We start from the raw sequence: 16575 nt of genomic DNA, 5'->3' as shown, positions 1-16575 counted from the left end.
ATTAGCAGCGTGGACAGGGTAAGCGTAGAGCCGAAGTTTTCGGTAAATTTTAAATTTTCAAACGAATAAACCCCATTTATTTTTAAGCCCTGATGTTTGGCTTCAATTGCGCATGTCTATGAGATGTCAAAAAAAAAAAAAAATAAAGTCTGGACCAACAGAACATGCACAAAAATACATTTTCAAAAAATTTGACTGTCGGTACCAACTCACAGTGAAATGTTCAGTGTTAAATCTGCTCACAGAGTGTATTTATATGTACTCTCTTAGAGCTGAATTGACAATCAACACGACACCCCCCCAAAAATACATCACTTAGTCATTGGCTAAGGGAGCGCCTGTACTTGCATGCAGGGACGTGGGTTAGAGAATCATTCTCCATCAAATGCAAAATGAAAAAATTAAATGAACTGAGTAAAACGCAAACATAAGTGCAATACTGTTAAGTCTGTAGTATTGATGTACTGTAATTAACGTGCATGCAAATTTGTTAATCTATAATTTAGATTAATCGGTGGCAGTGGTAAGACGGGTGTACCAAGTCGAGTTCGAATCGAGACACTCGTATCCTGAGCAAGGTATTACCTGCATGTCAGTATATCCAGCTGTAAAAAACAATGTAAGTGCTATTTGTAGTCGTCGATAAGGCGTTCTATCCCTGTAGTAATGTATCTATATCGTGTAAAGTTTTATAAATTTAGACTTCTATTGTTTATTGTTGTAGAGGAGTGGTTTGTGAGTGTGTGTTTGTATGTCTATGAATGCAAGAACATGCCTGTATGTGTAAGAGAAAGGATGGGGGAGAGATGATGAGAGAACTACAATTTCAGCCCACCCAGTAAAATCTTAAAGTACCTGATTGCACTTTATGGCTGTCAAGAACAGTGGTCCCACCACAAATCAGGAACTGATCTCATCAGTGTTTCTATAGCTACCAGAAGGATTATGCGTTCGAAAGGTAAGGGAGGGCAGTCCCGGATTTTAATTAACATCCCAGAAGAAGTACACGCATTCCACACACGAAGATATATATATTGTACAGCGTCAGTGAAGCAGCACATTAAACAAACGGGTTTCGACAGTGACTTATGCTAACCAGAACTGGTGAGTATCGCTTTCCCGTCGCGCTAATTTTACCGTGTTCCTATAATGGTTCTTTCGGTTTTTCTTAGCAATTCATTCAGACACAAGGGTTGAGTGGGCACATTTCCACCAGCTTACCTTCAACATTCGGGAGAGGAAGAGACAGTCGTGTGTGTTACATAACCCTGAATGTTTGGTTCTCATTTTAAAATGGTTAGTTTCTTTTTGAATTTTTTAAATCAAAACTACGCGAATGTGTTTTAATACTGTAAAATGCTTTATTTACGGCGAGAGTGTATAAAATAGTTTACATTGAGAGTTATCTGATTATTTATCAGGAAGGCTACTTCTGACCCTCTCAGAAACGTTTGGTTAAAACACATAATTCTATTAGTGGCACACAAAATGGCAAAAAATAAAATAAATAGGCTAAAACAAATGAGCAGATTACATGGTTGGGTCGAACACCAAGGTCTATGAACATGTTTAGTCAGAATGGACGCAGGACGCACGACTAATAAATGTGTAATGAACTGGGGTTGGAGCCGACCAGTTTATAGCAGACAGGCTATTTAGCGTGTCATTATATCATCAACATAAGCAGTTCTAAAAAAATGTCAGTGACGCTGAGAGTTACAAATCCGACTGGATCGGCGCTTTCATTGAAAACGGAAATGTCTACAGTGCACGTCTCCCTGAATGTGTTGATTTCATTTAGCTGACCAGTTTTAAAACGTATATTGCCGTTACATTATACAAGTGCAAGTCGTCCAGGCAAACAATTCGAAATTTTAAATAAATATTCGTTCAAACATTCAATAGATCGCGGCAGAAAAGTTTAAACTTATATTAGCTTCCCAAGCTGTAAAAGTATAGCACAAACTAAACTAACAAACTGATCCGGACCAATGGCTAGTTAGGTTGAGAACGTAGTATAATTTTCAGGGAAACTGAAAGCTTATCACTCAAAAGGGAAAGATTCGAATCCCGGGTAGGCTACTAGTTATGTAGTTGAAATATCCAGCTCTGTAGTAGAAAGTATGAAAAAATGAAATCTGAGGATGGAAAACAGCGTTTGCTCTGCTAAATGTCAAAATGTAAATCTAAACTAGGCAAAGGCTACGCAGAGACTGCACTGTAAATTGGGTGTATTTTGTCATTGGAAGAAATTATTCTGTTTCTCTCTAAGGGAGAAGAGGAAAACCAGTCACTCGGAGTTCCTGAACACCTTGCAATGGGAGATCGCACCACATGGATCACAAATGACTCCATCATTAGACCAGTGGGATTTTACATTGTCGGATTTACGCATTTAAAGTATACCGATTTATATTTAATCTTCCTTGGGGCCGTATATATTGTAACGGTTTTGTCCAACTCCATTATCATTTCCATTATATTTATAGATTATCGCCTGCACACTCCAAAGTACATTGCGGTGGCTAATTTGGCGATCGTCGACTTGGTCCTGAATACAAGCATTATTCCTAGTATGATCAAGATGTTTCTTGCTAAAGATAACTTTATGTCTTACAGCGTATGCTTTACACAGATGTTTTTTTATTTCTGCTTTTTCTCATTAGAGTCATTTTCCCTCGGTGTACTTGCCTATGACAGGTTAATTGCAATATGTTTCCCACTGAGACAGAGCTCTATCAACACAAACACCGCCATGGCCGCTATTTTAATCACAGTTTGGTCATTTTGCATAAGTGCTACTCTGTTCTCAGTTATAATCCAGACCAGGCTGTCTTTCTGTAATTCAGTTATTGTGAAGAGCTTCTTCTGTGACTATGCCCCCATGTACAGACTAGCTTGCAATGATAACAGATTGCAGTGGGCCACTGCCTCTTCTCTGAGTTTAATTATTGTGTTTGGGCCCTTCAGTTTAATCGTCGTGTCATACACCTGTATTTTGACAGCGGTGTTTAGAATGAAAAGCGTGGAGAGCAGGTACAAAGCACTCGCAACCTGCACAGAACATCTCGTTCTAGTGGCGATTTTCTATGTGCCGATCATGACAGTGTTTACCATTGAGCTTTTCTTTGCCGTTTTCAAAATTGATCCGGAAGTCGCTGCGGTGAACATGTCGTTGGCCTCGTGCATCCCGCCCTGTCTGAACCCCATTGTGTATTCCCTGTCAACCAAAGAAATCAGGAACAGAATATTGGCTATGCTCCAGAAAGTAAAGGTAGCATCGTGGGCACGGCAGGCGTAGACCCAAAGGTTGCAGGAAATGTACATTTTTCAAATGAGAAACATTCATTCAGCTTGGTGTTTGGCCTCACTGTTGCATGTGTGTGAGGTCCAACGTGATATAACAGAAATTTATTTTCCTGGAAGTAGGAGACCACCTCCTTGAATCATTTATTCGATTTGATTACGATTTGATTACCTTTGATAAACCTTGAATTATAAAATGTGTCTTAATTATTGTGTCATTTTCCCATTCGGTATCTTGTTGTCCGCTGGTGTAATACTGTGTACTTCACTGTCCTCAACCTTTTTGTCAATTGACCTACCTTGTTAAATAATAACACACACACACACACACATACATACATACACACAGACGGGTGACAAATTAAAGCGGGATAAACCAACATAATGTGTCTTAGTAAGGTGTTGGGCCTCCATGAGCCACCAGAACAGCTTCAATGCTGCTTGGCATAGTCTCTGCAAGTCTCTGGAACGCTACTGGAGGGAAGGAACACCATTCCTCCAGAAGATATTCCCTCATTTGGAGTTTTCATAATGGCGGTGGAGAGTGCTGTCTAACACGACAGTCCAAAATCTCCCATTGGTGTTCAGCTGGGTTGAGATCTGGTGACTTTAAAGGCCATAGCATATGTTTCACATCATTATCATACTCATCACACCATTCAGTGACTCCTTGTGCCCTGTGCCAATATATTTCAATTGACAATTTCCCTTTTCTACTGGTGTTAGCATTCATTTCCAGCACCACGAGGAAAATGTTAAATAAGATTGCCTATTGATTATTTAAAATTTTTTTTCCTGCAGATTAGCCCTTGATGGCCTAGGTAAGGATGAGTCACTTACTGGGGTTTTAATGTTATTTTTCTGGGGTGCCAAAAGCAACATAAAATACTATTAGCAATGTGGGCAGGGCACTGAATATTTTACGGTGTATGACCCCCTGTTATGTGGTTTGTCCATTTAAATAAAAACCCCTCCATGCAATCTTAAAAGACAGGCTATGACAATTTTTTCTGAAAATTTGTGATTCGTTAGATATGTTTTAACACATCAGAGTAATTATATTGAGTGTCAGACCTCGAACTTCGCTTTGTTACACCAGAATAATACACAAAAGAAAATGTAATTCTGCCAGCATATTACCTCTCTTTACAATAAAAAAAGACAGTTTTTAACATCGTTACTTTCTGCAATAATTTTATGGACCAGAATCAACAGAACAATATAGAATTCATGGTTTATAGCTATGCTCCTACCACAATCCACAGCGTCACCGTTTTAATTTTACTTGGATAAATTAATGAAAAAGAGAAGCGCATATAGCAGTGTGTAAATTGACATCCGCGTTCATGTGAAGAGGAGTGTAAATCTGCGCCTCATTTTAATTGACGTCACAGAAAAATTCTCATGTACGCGCATTCCATACACACCAGGAGATATATTCAGCAGCACAAGTACAGAAGCACATTAGACTTAAGGGTTTCCACACTCACAGATGCAGAGGAGAAGCGGTGAGTACCGATTTCCTGATGCGTCAATTCTGCCCTGCACCGTAATCGATATGTTTGTTCGCAATTATTCGTGACGCCGGGGCTGATTGTGAATTCCACGCGCGTACCTTCGACACGTATGTGGAATAGCCACAGCCTGTACACCATATACAATATTCAAACAGTATATTGACAAAAATTGGAAGAGCAAAGACACAATCATGCTTACATTCAATGTGTCTATACATCGACTGAATATAAGACTAAATATACGCGTGATTTAAATTACATGTTTACAAAAGCGATTGCAATATTGTGTGGTCCGGTTTTCACGGTTTCAGTTGCGGTCGATTTGCTATTTCTTCGTCTGAAGTGGAAGCTTTCTTGAAAACGTAAAGACATGGCCAAGGAAACAAATTTTGTATTTTTTCCGAGGTGGTGGAAAAAAAGTGGTAAAACATGAAAAAACAACGACAGCTTACGCATTGTGCCCTCGCATATCCGTTCTGCTCTTGGTTACATATTAACTGCATTATGCCTGGATATAGCGTGCTGAAAGAATTGTGTGTGTCTATCGAAGCCGCTGTCTATATGAAAACAATTCAAGAGGTGTCGGTCGAGGAAGAGACGGTGAAACCAAATACGCATGCGTGACACACCTTCCATCGTTTGGTTATTTTTTCTTTTTTTTTCATCAAAACTGCACAAGTTTAAATACTGTATAAATGTTGTATTTGCTGTTAAACTGTAAAAAAATGTGTTGCACTTAAATTTCTATAATTATTTATCCGCAATGTTACTTTTTCTAAACTTTAGGTTTTTAAAAATAGAGACGTCTAATTAGTTTTGCACAACATAAATAGCTAACAGTAAGCCGATTAAACGGCCGGCTCCAACTCCATGACAAATGACAATGTTTAGTAAGAATTGAAGCAATAATAATTATGTGAGTCAAGACGTGGTGTTTGAGGTAAATGGCTTTTAGCATATATTTGAGCGCATTATTATCATGTGTAAATTCCGATAGCCTATAACCCAAGAGGAGCCCTGCTCAGAAATATCAGTGAGGATTGGAGTGTAAAACAAATGTAATTGGTAAATCAGTTTAAATTAAAAGACAAATTTCTTATGAGTTACGCGCATTCGCACCCAAAGCTCTGAAGGTATGTAGGCCAAATTAAACTAATCAACAGGTACGGTACATTAGGTTCACAGTCTTTATTGTCACGTGGTTGTATGTTTCACTGATTACCATTAATTTGTTACTCTCTCAGGGCCCAAAGGAAAAGCAGTCACGCGGAGGTCCTGAACGCCGCACGCGTGCAATGGGAATTCTCGCCACTTCGATCACAAACGACTCCATCATTATACCAGTGGGATTTTATGTTATCGGATTTACGGATTTAAAGTTTGCCGATTTATATATAGCTTTCCTCGGCTTAATTTATATTGTAACGGTTTTGTGCAACTCATTTATAATTTCCATAATATGGATGGATCATCGCCTACACACTCCAAAGTACATCGCGGTGGCTAATTTAGGGGTTGTTGACTTGATGTGTAGTACATCCTTTATTCCTAATGCGATCAATACTGTTGTCACGAAAGATACCTTTATGTCCTACAATGCATGTTTGACACAGAATTTTTTTTATTACTGTTCTATAGCACTCGAGTCATTCTCCCTCGGCGCACTTGCCTACGACAGGTTAATTGCGATATGTTTCCCACTGAGGCATAGTTCTATCAACACACTCACAAGCATGATCATTATTTTAGCGATTGTTTGGTCGTTTTGTGTCAGCATCATGGTGCTCCTTGTGTTGATCTTGACAAAATTGTCTTTTTGTGATTCTCTCGTTGTGTACAACTATGACTGTGAGTACGGAGCCCTAATCAATATATCGTGTAATGACAATACTCTGCAGTGGACCGTTGCTTCTTTTGCTAGCATTTTTGTTTTTTTTGGGCCACTCAGTTTAATCATCATGTCATACGCCTGGATTTTGAGAGTCGTTTTTAGAATGAAAAATGTGGAGAGCAGGTACAAAGCTCTTGCAACGTGCACAGAACATCTCGTCGTAGTGGCGATTTTCTACGTGCCGACGCTAACGCTGTACATCATTGAACTTTTCTTATTCCTCGTCGATCCAAATATGAAAATGGTGAACTTGTCGTTAGCCTCATGCCTCCCGTCCTGTCTGAACCCCATTGTGTATTCCCTGGCAACCAAAGAAATCAGGAATAGAATACTGGCTATGTTCCAGAAAGCCAAATTAGCAGTGTGGGCAGGGCAGGCGTAGAGCCAAAGGTTGCAGTAAAATGACATTTTTCAAATGAATAAAATCCATTCATTTTTAAGCCTTGGTGTTTTGCTTCAATTGAACATGTCTATGTGATGTTGCATGTCAGTGTAGTTCAATTGTATCTTCATGGAAAAGGAGACACCCCCAGCACAACCACAACTGTTTGAAAGTTCAAGTGTTGCATTGGCAGCTGTACCTTCATTTCTATTTGTGTCATTTTGTACTTTATTTTGCTGTGGTGTTCTTGAGTAATACTATGATACACCATCGTCATTGAGATATTTTTCTGAATTTAGGGGCGACATAGCTCAGGAGGTAAGAGTGGTTGTTTGGCAGTCGGAGGGTTGCTGGTTGCTGTCTCTGAACAAGACACCTAACCTAACACCTAATTGCTTCCAACGAGCTGATTGGTACCTTGCATGGCAGCCTTTCACCGTTGGTGTGTGAGTGTGTGAATGAGAGGCATCAATTGTAAAGCGCTTTGGATAAAAGCGCTATATAAATGCAGTCCAGTTACCATTTACCAACCTAGCTAAATAAAGCTAATTCCATTCTATTTTTTCTGAGAATGGGTGGGGGGTTTCCAATAGAAAGTTGTTCATTCAGACCACAAACCCTGATATGCCCTTATATATCAGCAACTTTAAAACAGAAACTTCTATAAATATCTGAAAATATATTTAATTGCACAAAAAAGTAATACATTCTGAGCCAACTGAGAACATGCACAAAAATACATTTTCAAAAAGTTTGGCTATCAGCAAAAACACACGTTCAGTGTTAAATCTACTTAGAGATACATATTCAAATGTACTCTCTTGAAGTTGAATTAACACTCAAAATTCCACTTTGTATGACACCTCCCGAAATTACATCAATTAGTCCTTGGCTGTGACACTCTCATAAGAGGAGGTTTGGTGTGTGTGTGTGTGTGTGTGTGTGTGTGGGGCGGGGGGCAGTTATATACTACCGAGAGAATGCTCCACCAAAAGTAAAAAATAATTGAATGAACTGAGTAAAATGCAAACATAAGTGCAATACTGTTAAGTCTGTAATATTGAAGTACTGTAATGTAACTTGCGTGCTATGTTTGTTAAAATTCAAATTATATATGAGATATTGTGTAACAACGTATTTGATAAAGTTCTATACTTCTCTGTTACTTGCATGCGCCCTTTTATTGTAGGAGAAGAGTAGTTTGTGAGTGTGTGTTTGTATGTCTATGCACGCAAGAACATGCCTGTACGTGTAAGAGAAAGGATGGGGGAGAGATGATGAGATAACTACAATTTCAGCCCACCCAGTAAAAGCAGGCAAACAAAAAACTAATGAAAGTAGCTGGGGCCACTTTATAGCAAATGGGCCATACATCTAAACATTAGTTCATTTTGACATTTGCACTTATTTAATTTTAAAAATTAGAATAAGGAAATCTGGGAGATACAACGTTGCCACATTTCTTTCAATGCCACTGAAATACACTGAATGTAATCAAAAACAAAACTAACTGTATTTCAATGAAAGTATTTATTTTTATCTGTGTTAATTTTGTTATGCTCCATATTTAACTTAAGAAATTCTCAGAGCAGGGAAAAGGAACATGGAGCAGATATAAGAAATGGACGAAACTCTAAAATGCTGGGCAATTGGTATAAAAAAAGAAACAATCTGCCATGGTTAATTGGGTAATAGTTATATCATGTCAAAGGCAGGCTTGCTTAAGGTATCATGTACTCGGAATTAAAAGGGTGTAGTTTTGGGAAAAAGACCAAACCCAACTAGTAAATGGGCTACAGCCCTACAAAATGTAATGCCAGTAAATCGCTCTGGATGAAAGCGTCTGTTAACTGCTAAAGTACAATGTAAACTGATCTCATCAATGTTTCTATAGCTACCAGAGCGATAATGCGTTCGAAAGGCAAGGGAGGGTAGTTGCGGATTTTAATTGCCGTCCCAGAAGAATTGCGAAGTACACGCATTCCACCCATAATGATATATATATATAGTACATCGTAGGTCTAGCAGAACATTAGACTAACGGATTTCGTCAGTGACCTATTCTAAGCATAACTGGTGAGTACCGTTGTCCCGCCACGGTAATTTTACTTTGTGTCATTATTGGTTCAGTTTTTTCCAAATGATTTCAGCCGTGAAGGCTGGGTGTGAACGTTTCCATAGCTTACCTTTGACATGTTGGCATATGTGGAAAAGCTACAGCTAGTAAACCAAATACAAAATTCTACTGGTAGATCAAAATATAAGACCAAAGCCTAAAATATGTTCACATTTAAGGTGGTGAACACCAGGCAGAATTTAAACCTAAATATACGCGCGATTTAAGTTAAATGTTTACAAAAGCGATTCTAAATGTGTGGTCCGTGGTACGGCTTTCCTGTTTTTAGTCGCTATTGGTTTGCTCGTGGTCCTCGTTCTGGAAAAAAGTAGGCGAAGAGTTAACGCATCATAAATGTAACATGGCCAAAAATGTCCTGTGCACTGCTGTTACAGTTGCCATTTCAGCGCAATGAAGTCTTCTACCATGTGCCAACAGAACGGAGCGATTCAACAACTCTAGCAGGAAATATATATATATATATATAATTTTTTTATATATATTCTTGAGGGAGGTAAGTAAACATCTGTTCCGAAAGTCATTTTCGTGATTAAGGCATTCTTTTTCTTTACAATCTACATAATACATCATTTTTAAGTAGACATCTCTTCTTGAAAAGTTGGTTTACTGAGTCAATTTAGCGGGAATTGTTTGCCAAAATATTCAGCTCTGTAGATAGTATGAAAAAATTTAATGAATTTTCAAAGATTTGGCTGCTAACACAAAAGCTCTTAAAGCGCAGCGCAAACTAAACTAATAAGTAGCGTTGTTGTGCGTGTATTATTAGTACTAGGAAATGAAATATTCAGCTCTGTAGTATATAGCATGAAAAAATGAAATCGAAGTATGAACAAGAGCGTCTGCTAAATGTTGAAATGTAATCTAAACTATGCAATGGGTAGCCTATGCATAGACGTAACGGTCAACTGCTTGTATATTTACATTGGTAGATATTAATCGGTTTCTCTCTCAGGAAGAAGAGGAAAAGCCGTCGTCCGGAGGTCCTGAACACCTAGTAATGGGAGATCGCACCACATGGATCACAAACGACTCCATCATTAGACCAGTGGGGTTTTACATCGTCGGATTAACCAATTTAAAGTTTGCTTATTTATATTTTATCTTCCTTGCAGTCGTATATATTGTAACGGTTTTGTCCAACTCCATTATCATTTCCATTATATTTATAGATTATCGCCTGCACACTCCAAAGTACATTGCGGTGGCTAACCTGGCGATCGTCGACTTGGTGCTGAGTACAAGCATTATTCCTAGTATGTTCAAGATGTTTCTTGCGAAAGATAACTTTATGTCCTATAGTGTATGCTTTACACAGATGTTTTTTTATTTCTGCTTTTTCTCATTAGAGTCATTTTCCCTCAGTGTACTTGCCTATGACAGGTTCATTGCGATTTGTTTCCCACTGAGACAGAGCTCTATCAACACAAACACCGTCATGACCACTATTTTAGTCACGGTTTGGTCATTTTGCATAAGTGTTAATCTGTTCTCAGTCACAATCCAAACCAGGCTGTCTTTCTGTAATTCGGTCCATGTACAGAGCTACTTCTGTGACTACGCCCCTGTGTTCGAACTATCTTGCAATGATAATAGCTTGCAGTGGGCCACTGCCTCTTCTCTGAGTTCACTTTTTCTGTTTGGACCCCTTAGTTTAATCGTTGTGTCATACACCTGTATTTTGACAGCGGTGTTTAGAATGAAAAGCGTGGAGAGCCGGTACAAAGCACTCGCAACCTGCACAGAACATCTCGTTCTAGTGGCGATTTTCTATGTGCCGATCATGACATTGTTTAACATTAAACTTTTCTTTGCAGTTTTCCAAATCGATTCGGGTGTCGCTGTGATGAGCTTATCATTAGCCTCATGCATCCCTCCCTGTCTGAACCCCATTGTGTATTCCCTGACAACCAAAGAAATCAAGAACAGAATACTGGCTATGCTCCAAAAAGTAAAGGTAGCATCGTGGGCAGGGCAGACGTAGACCCAAAGGCTGCAGTAAAATTACATTTTTCAAATGAATAATATACCTTTATCTTTAGGCCTTGGTGCTTGGCCACAATTGCGCATGTCGATGTGATGTCAATGTAGTTCAATTGTATCTTCTTGGAAACAGATTATCTCCCCCACCACCACCATAACCACCACAACAACCACAAGCAGATACACATTAATCCTGTTTGAAAGCTCAAGTGATGCATTGGCAGCAGCTGTACCTTAATGTCTATTTGTGTCAATTTATCTTATGTTTTCTGTGGTGTTCTTGAGTAATACTATAATGTACCATCATCATTGAGACATTGTTCTGAACTCACCTACCTGGTTAAATAAAGGAAATTCCTAGATGGTTCTGAAAGGAATTATTGGGGGGGGGGGATTTTAGTTTAAACGTCTGTTTTTGGTCCATGCAGGTTTAATGTGCAACGAAGATCGTCTTAGATATCTAAATATGTCCCTCTGGTGGCCTGCTTAATTTGTCCATATCTACAGCCTTTGGAAACATTTAAAACAGGTCATCAGAAGGTCATGTAAATTATTTTCATTGCACAAAGAATAAATTCTGGGACAACAGAACATGTACAAAAATAAAGTTTCAAAAATTTGGCTGTCAGCACTTACTGACTGAATTCAAACGTACTCTCTTAGAGCTAAACATGACACACTCCCCAAAATACATCAATTAAACCTTGGTTATGCTACTCACAACAAGCGGGAGTTTGGCGTGTGTATGTGTGTGTGTGTGTGTGGGGGGGTGGGGGGTTTGCAATTCTACATTACTAAGACAGTGCATGCACACAGGTTAGAGAATAACGCTCCATCAAATGCAAAATTAAAAATAATTGAGTGAACAGATCAAAACGCAAACCGTCCACAAACATATGTGCAATACTGTTAAGTCTGTAATACTGATATACTGTAAGATAACTTGCTGTTAATGTACAAATTATATTTGAGATATTGTGTGGCAAAGTTTTTCATAAAGTTATGTACTTGTGTCTTGTATGTGCCCTTTTATTGTAGTAGAAGAGTAGTTTGTGAGTGTGTGTTTGTATCTCTATGAACGCAAGAACATGCCTGTACGTGTAAGAGAAAGGAGGGAGGAGACCACAATGACGAGAACCACAATTTCAGCTCACCCAGTATAATCTGGCAAAAAAAAAAAAAAAAGAAAGAAGCTCGGGCCACTTTATGGCAGATAGGAAGCCATTTAGACAACTATCATCTTATCTCCACCAGCACAATCTGCTTGACCTTCACCAGTCTGGTTTTTGATCCAGGCAAAGTTGCTGTTTTGCCTCCTAGTTTGGTTTAACATTACTCTCTGACCGAGCCTTTGCTTACTGTGTGAACTGGATTTCATGTGCTCATAGCTATGAGTATTGTACCTTTACAATTACAAATAAAAAACATTGTCTTAACATAGTTAATTTTGACATTTGCACTTATTTTATTTTTTTAAAAAGAATAAGGAAATCTGGGAGATACAACCTTGCCACATTTTTTTTGTGATTTCAATGCCACTGAAATACACTGAATGTGACCAAAATAAAACTAACTGTATTACAATGAAACTATTTATTTTTATGTGTAAATTTTGTTATGTTCCATATTTAACTTAAGAAATTCTTAGAGCAGGGAAAAGGCAGAACATGGAGCAGATATGAGAAATGAATGAAACTCTAAAATGCTGGGCAATTGACATAAAAAAGAACTAAACTGCCATGGTTAATTGGGTAATAGTTATATCATGTCAAAGGCAGGCTTGCTTAAGGTATCATGTACTCGGTATTAAAAAGGTGTAGTTTTGGGAAAAAGACCAAACCCATCTAGTAAATGGTTTACAGCCCTACAAAATGTAATGCCAGTAAATCGCTCTGGATGAAAGCGTCTGTTAACTGCTGAAGTGCAATGTAAACTGATCTCATCAATGTATCGAAAGCTACCAGAACGATGATGCGTTCGAAAGGCAAGGGAGGGTAGTTGCGGATTTTAATTGAAGTCCCTGAAGAATTCCCAAGCACACGCATTCCACACACAATGATAGTATATATTGCACAGCTTAAGTCTAGAAGAACATTAGACTAACGGTTTTCGACAGTGACCTATTCTAAGCATAACTGGTGAGTACCGTTTTCCCGCCACGGTAATTTTACTTTGTGTCTTTATTGGTTCAGTTTTTTCGAAATTCTTTCAGTCGCGATGGTTGAGTGTGAACGTTTCCATAGTTTATCGTTCGTATGTTAAATATGTGGAAAAGCTACAGCTAGTAAATCAAATACAAAATTCTAATTTTATTGTGGTAGTTTAAAATGTAAGACCAAACCCTAAAATATGCTCACATTCAAGGTGGTGAACAGCAGTCTGAATTTAAATTTAAATAAACGCGCGATTTAAGTAAAATGTTTACAAAAGCGATTCCAAATGTGTGGTCCGTGGTACGGCTTTCCTGTTTTTCTCTCTCTCTCTTTTTTTTTTTTAAGTCGCTATTGGTTTGTTCGTGGTCCTCGTTCTGAATAAAATTAGGGGAAATGCTGATATAAATATAACATATCATAAATGTAACACGGCCAAAAATGTCCCGTGCACTGCTGTTAAATAGCAGTGCACAGGACATGCAGTGCAGTTGCCATTTCAGCGCAATGAAGTCTTCTACCATGTGCCAACAGAACTGAGCGATTTAACAACTATACCAGGAAATATATATATATATATATATATATATATTTTTTTTTTTTTTTTTTTGAGCGAGGAGGGTAAACATCTGTTCCGGAAGTCATTTTCGTGTTTAAGGCATTATTTTTCTTTACAATCTACATAATACATCATTTTTAAGTAGACAACTGTCCTTGAAAGTTGGTTTTCTGAGTCAATTTTAGCGGGAATTGTTTGCAAGTGACCAAAAAAAATAAAATATATTATGTAACGATTGGACCTCTTTTCCTTTGGGTTCTTGGTCACATATTTACCTCCATTATGACTGCATGTAGCCTTGTTGCTGAAAGATATTTTGCACCCTACCGTTGTGAAACAATCTTTTTTTTTTTTTTTTTTTTTTAATCAGAAACTTGACATAGTTCGAGTGCTGACTTCAAACATTATTCATGACTGTGACTGAAAATTTGCTCCTGTTTTTATCCTCTGCTCTGTTTATTAATTACTGTTACACTGCCGTCCCAATCCCCACTCGATGTTTGTGATTCGTTTGTCTACTGTTTGTTGTAACTTTTTGTTTTATGTCAGGTCTCACTTGATCAAGAGATTTTAGATCTGAATGGGTTTATTCCCCCGGTTAAATTAATATAAATAAAATAAACGAAATATGGATAAGGAGCGCATAATAAATGTCGAAATATATTCTAAACTAGGCAATGGGTACGCACAGACTGAACTCGTAATAGGTTGTATTTTTTCACTGGTGGATATAAATATATTTCTCAGGGTGAAGAGGAAAAGCCGTCGCCCGGAGGTCCTGAACATCTAGTAATGGGAGATCGCACCACATGGATCACAAACGACTCCATCATTAGACCAGTGGGGTTTTACATCGTCGGATTTACCAATTTAAAGTTTGCTTATTTATATTTTATCTTCCTTGCAGTCGTATATATTGTGACGGCTTTGTCCAACTCCATTATCATTTCCATTATATTTATAGATTATCGCCTGCACACTCCAAAGTACATTGCGGTGGCTAACCTGGCGATCGTCGACTTGGTGCTCAGTACAAGCATTATTCCTAGTATGATCCAGATGTTTCTTGCGAAAGATAACTTTATGTCCTACACCGTATGCTTGACACAGATGTTTTTCTACTACTGCTTTTTCTCATTAGAGTCATTTTCCCTCAGTGTACTTGCCTATGACAGGTTAATTGCAATATGTTTCCCACTGAGACAGAGCTCTATCAACACAAACACCGTCATGACCACTATTTTAGTCACGGTTTGGTCATTTTGCATAAGTGTTACTCTGTTCTCAGTCACAATCCAAACCAGGCTGTCTTTCTGTAATTCGGTCAATGTACAGAGCTACTTCTGTGACTACGCCCCTGTGTACGAACTATCTTGCAATGATAATAGCTTGCAGTGGGCCACTGCCTCTTCTCTGAGTTTAATATTTCTGTTTGGGCCCCTTAGTTTAATCGTTGTGTCATACACCTGTATTTTGACAGCCGTGTTTAGAATGAAAAGCGTGGAGAGCAGGTACAAAGCACTCGCAACCTGCACAGAACATCTCGTTCTCGTGGCGATTTTCTTTGTGCCGATCTTGACATTGTTTATCTTTAAATTTTTCTTCGCAGTTTTCCAAATCGATCCGGGTGTCGCTGTGGTGAGCTTGTCATTAGCCTCATGCATCCCTCCCTGTCTGAACCCCATTGTGTATTCCCTGACAACCAAAGAAATCAAGAACAGAATACTGGCTATGCTCCAGAAAGTAAAGGTAGCATCGTGGGCAGGACAGGCATAGACCCAAGGGTTGCATGAAATTTACATTTTCAAATGAGTAACATCCATTTCATTTTGGGCCTTGGTGTTTGGCTTCAACTGTGCATGTCTGAGAGGTCCAATGTGATGTAATTCAATTGTGTTTTTAAAGAATAGGAGACCTCCCCATTGAGTCATTAATTCCATTTGATTGTTTAAATGTTGCATTATCAAATGTGTCTTAAGTATTGTGTAATTTTCCCATTCAGTGTCTTTGGTCATATTGTGTACTGCATTGTCCTTGATCTTTTTGTCAATTGACCTACCTGGTTGAATAAAGATAATGATAAGGGACGGAGGGAGATTCCTTGTATTAGGATAAAAACTGTAAGTGGGCGTGGCTAAAACCGGAAGTGTGTGGAGTTCAACCCAAAGCTGTTGTTACGGCCGGCTCTTTAAGCCGCAACACCAGAGTTCAAGTTCATCAAAAACACAATCCAGAACTGATCTAAAAAAATAAAAACCCAGACACTCATTAGTGTAAATGATAAACTAACACACAAAAACCCTACAAAGTACACAAAACAAAAAGATCTTCACAAAAACGACTAAACACAACACCACACACAGCCCCAAAGAGGATCTTTTTTTCAGCCTCATACTACCGGGCTTATATTGGGCCACAGGCAGGTGGAGGCAATCAGGCAATCAGGTAATTGCCTCCACCTGCACTACCCAGACCAGCAGAGGCAGGGGACGAAACAGCTGTATAAAATGCCAAAAATTCCTCATTTTTACCATTATAATTATTGGCAATTCTATTGTTGAGATAGTAAAACCATGACTATAATGTTTTACTTTGACATCAATAATAATACAGATAAACAACAGGTAATTTGTTTTTTAAAGCTGTGTTTAAC

The 16575-nt window shown here is 38.4% G+C and overlaps 3 protein-coding genes and 1 long non-coding RNA gene across 9 annotated transcripts in view; 3 read left to right on the top strand and 1 right to left on the bottom strand.

Moving 5' to 3' along the window:
* Nucleotides 1–16575, bottom strand: part of LOC135264112 (uncharacterized) — a 247325-nt gene that overhangs the window by 153788 nt on the left and 76962 nt on the right. The window lies entirely within an intron of this gene.
* LOC135262478 (olfactory receptor 1496-like) lies at nt 2287–3584 on the top strand. Its single transcript, XM_064349496.1, has one exon. It carries the CDS (start codon nt 2318–2320, stop codon nt 3299–3301), a length of 984 nt encoding a protein of 327 aa, XP_064205566.1. The 5' UTR covers nt 2287–2317; the 3' UTR covers nt 3302–3584.
* LOC135262477 (olfactory receptor 2A12-like) lies at nt 9939–11855 on the top strand. The gene has a single exon (XM_064349495.1). The coding sequence runs from the start codon at nt 10231–10233 to the stop codon at nt 11212–11214; it is 984 nt and encodes a 327-aa protein (XP_064205565.1). The 5' UTR covers nt 9939–10230; the 3' UTR covers nt 11215–11855.
* On the top strand, nt 14708–15989 carry LOC135262476 (olfactory receptor 2A12-like). The gene has a single exon (XM_064349494.1). It carries the CDS (start codon nt 14715–14717, stop codon nt 15696–15698), a length of 984 nt encoding a protein of 327 aa, XP_064205564.1. The 5' UTR covers nt 14708–14714; the 3' UTR covers nt 15699–15989.

This window comes from Anguilla rostrata, chromosome 9 (assembly GCF_018555375.3).
Source record: "Anguilla rostrata isolate EN2019 chromosome 9, ASM1855537v3, whole genome shotgun sequence".
Classification (NCBI taxonomy): Eukaryota; Metazoa; Chordata; class Actinopteri; order Anguilliformes; family Anguillidae; genus Anguilla; species Anguilla rostrata.
Note: the sequence above shows the minus strand (reverse complement) of the source record. Positions and strands in the feature narration are given on the sequence as shown.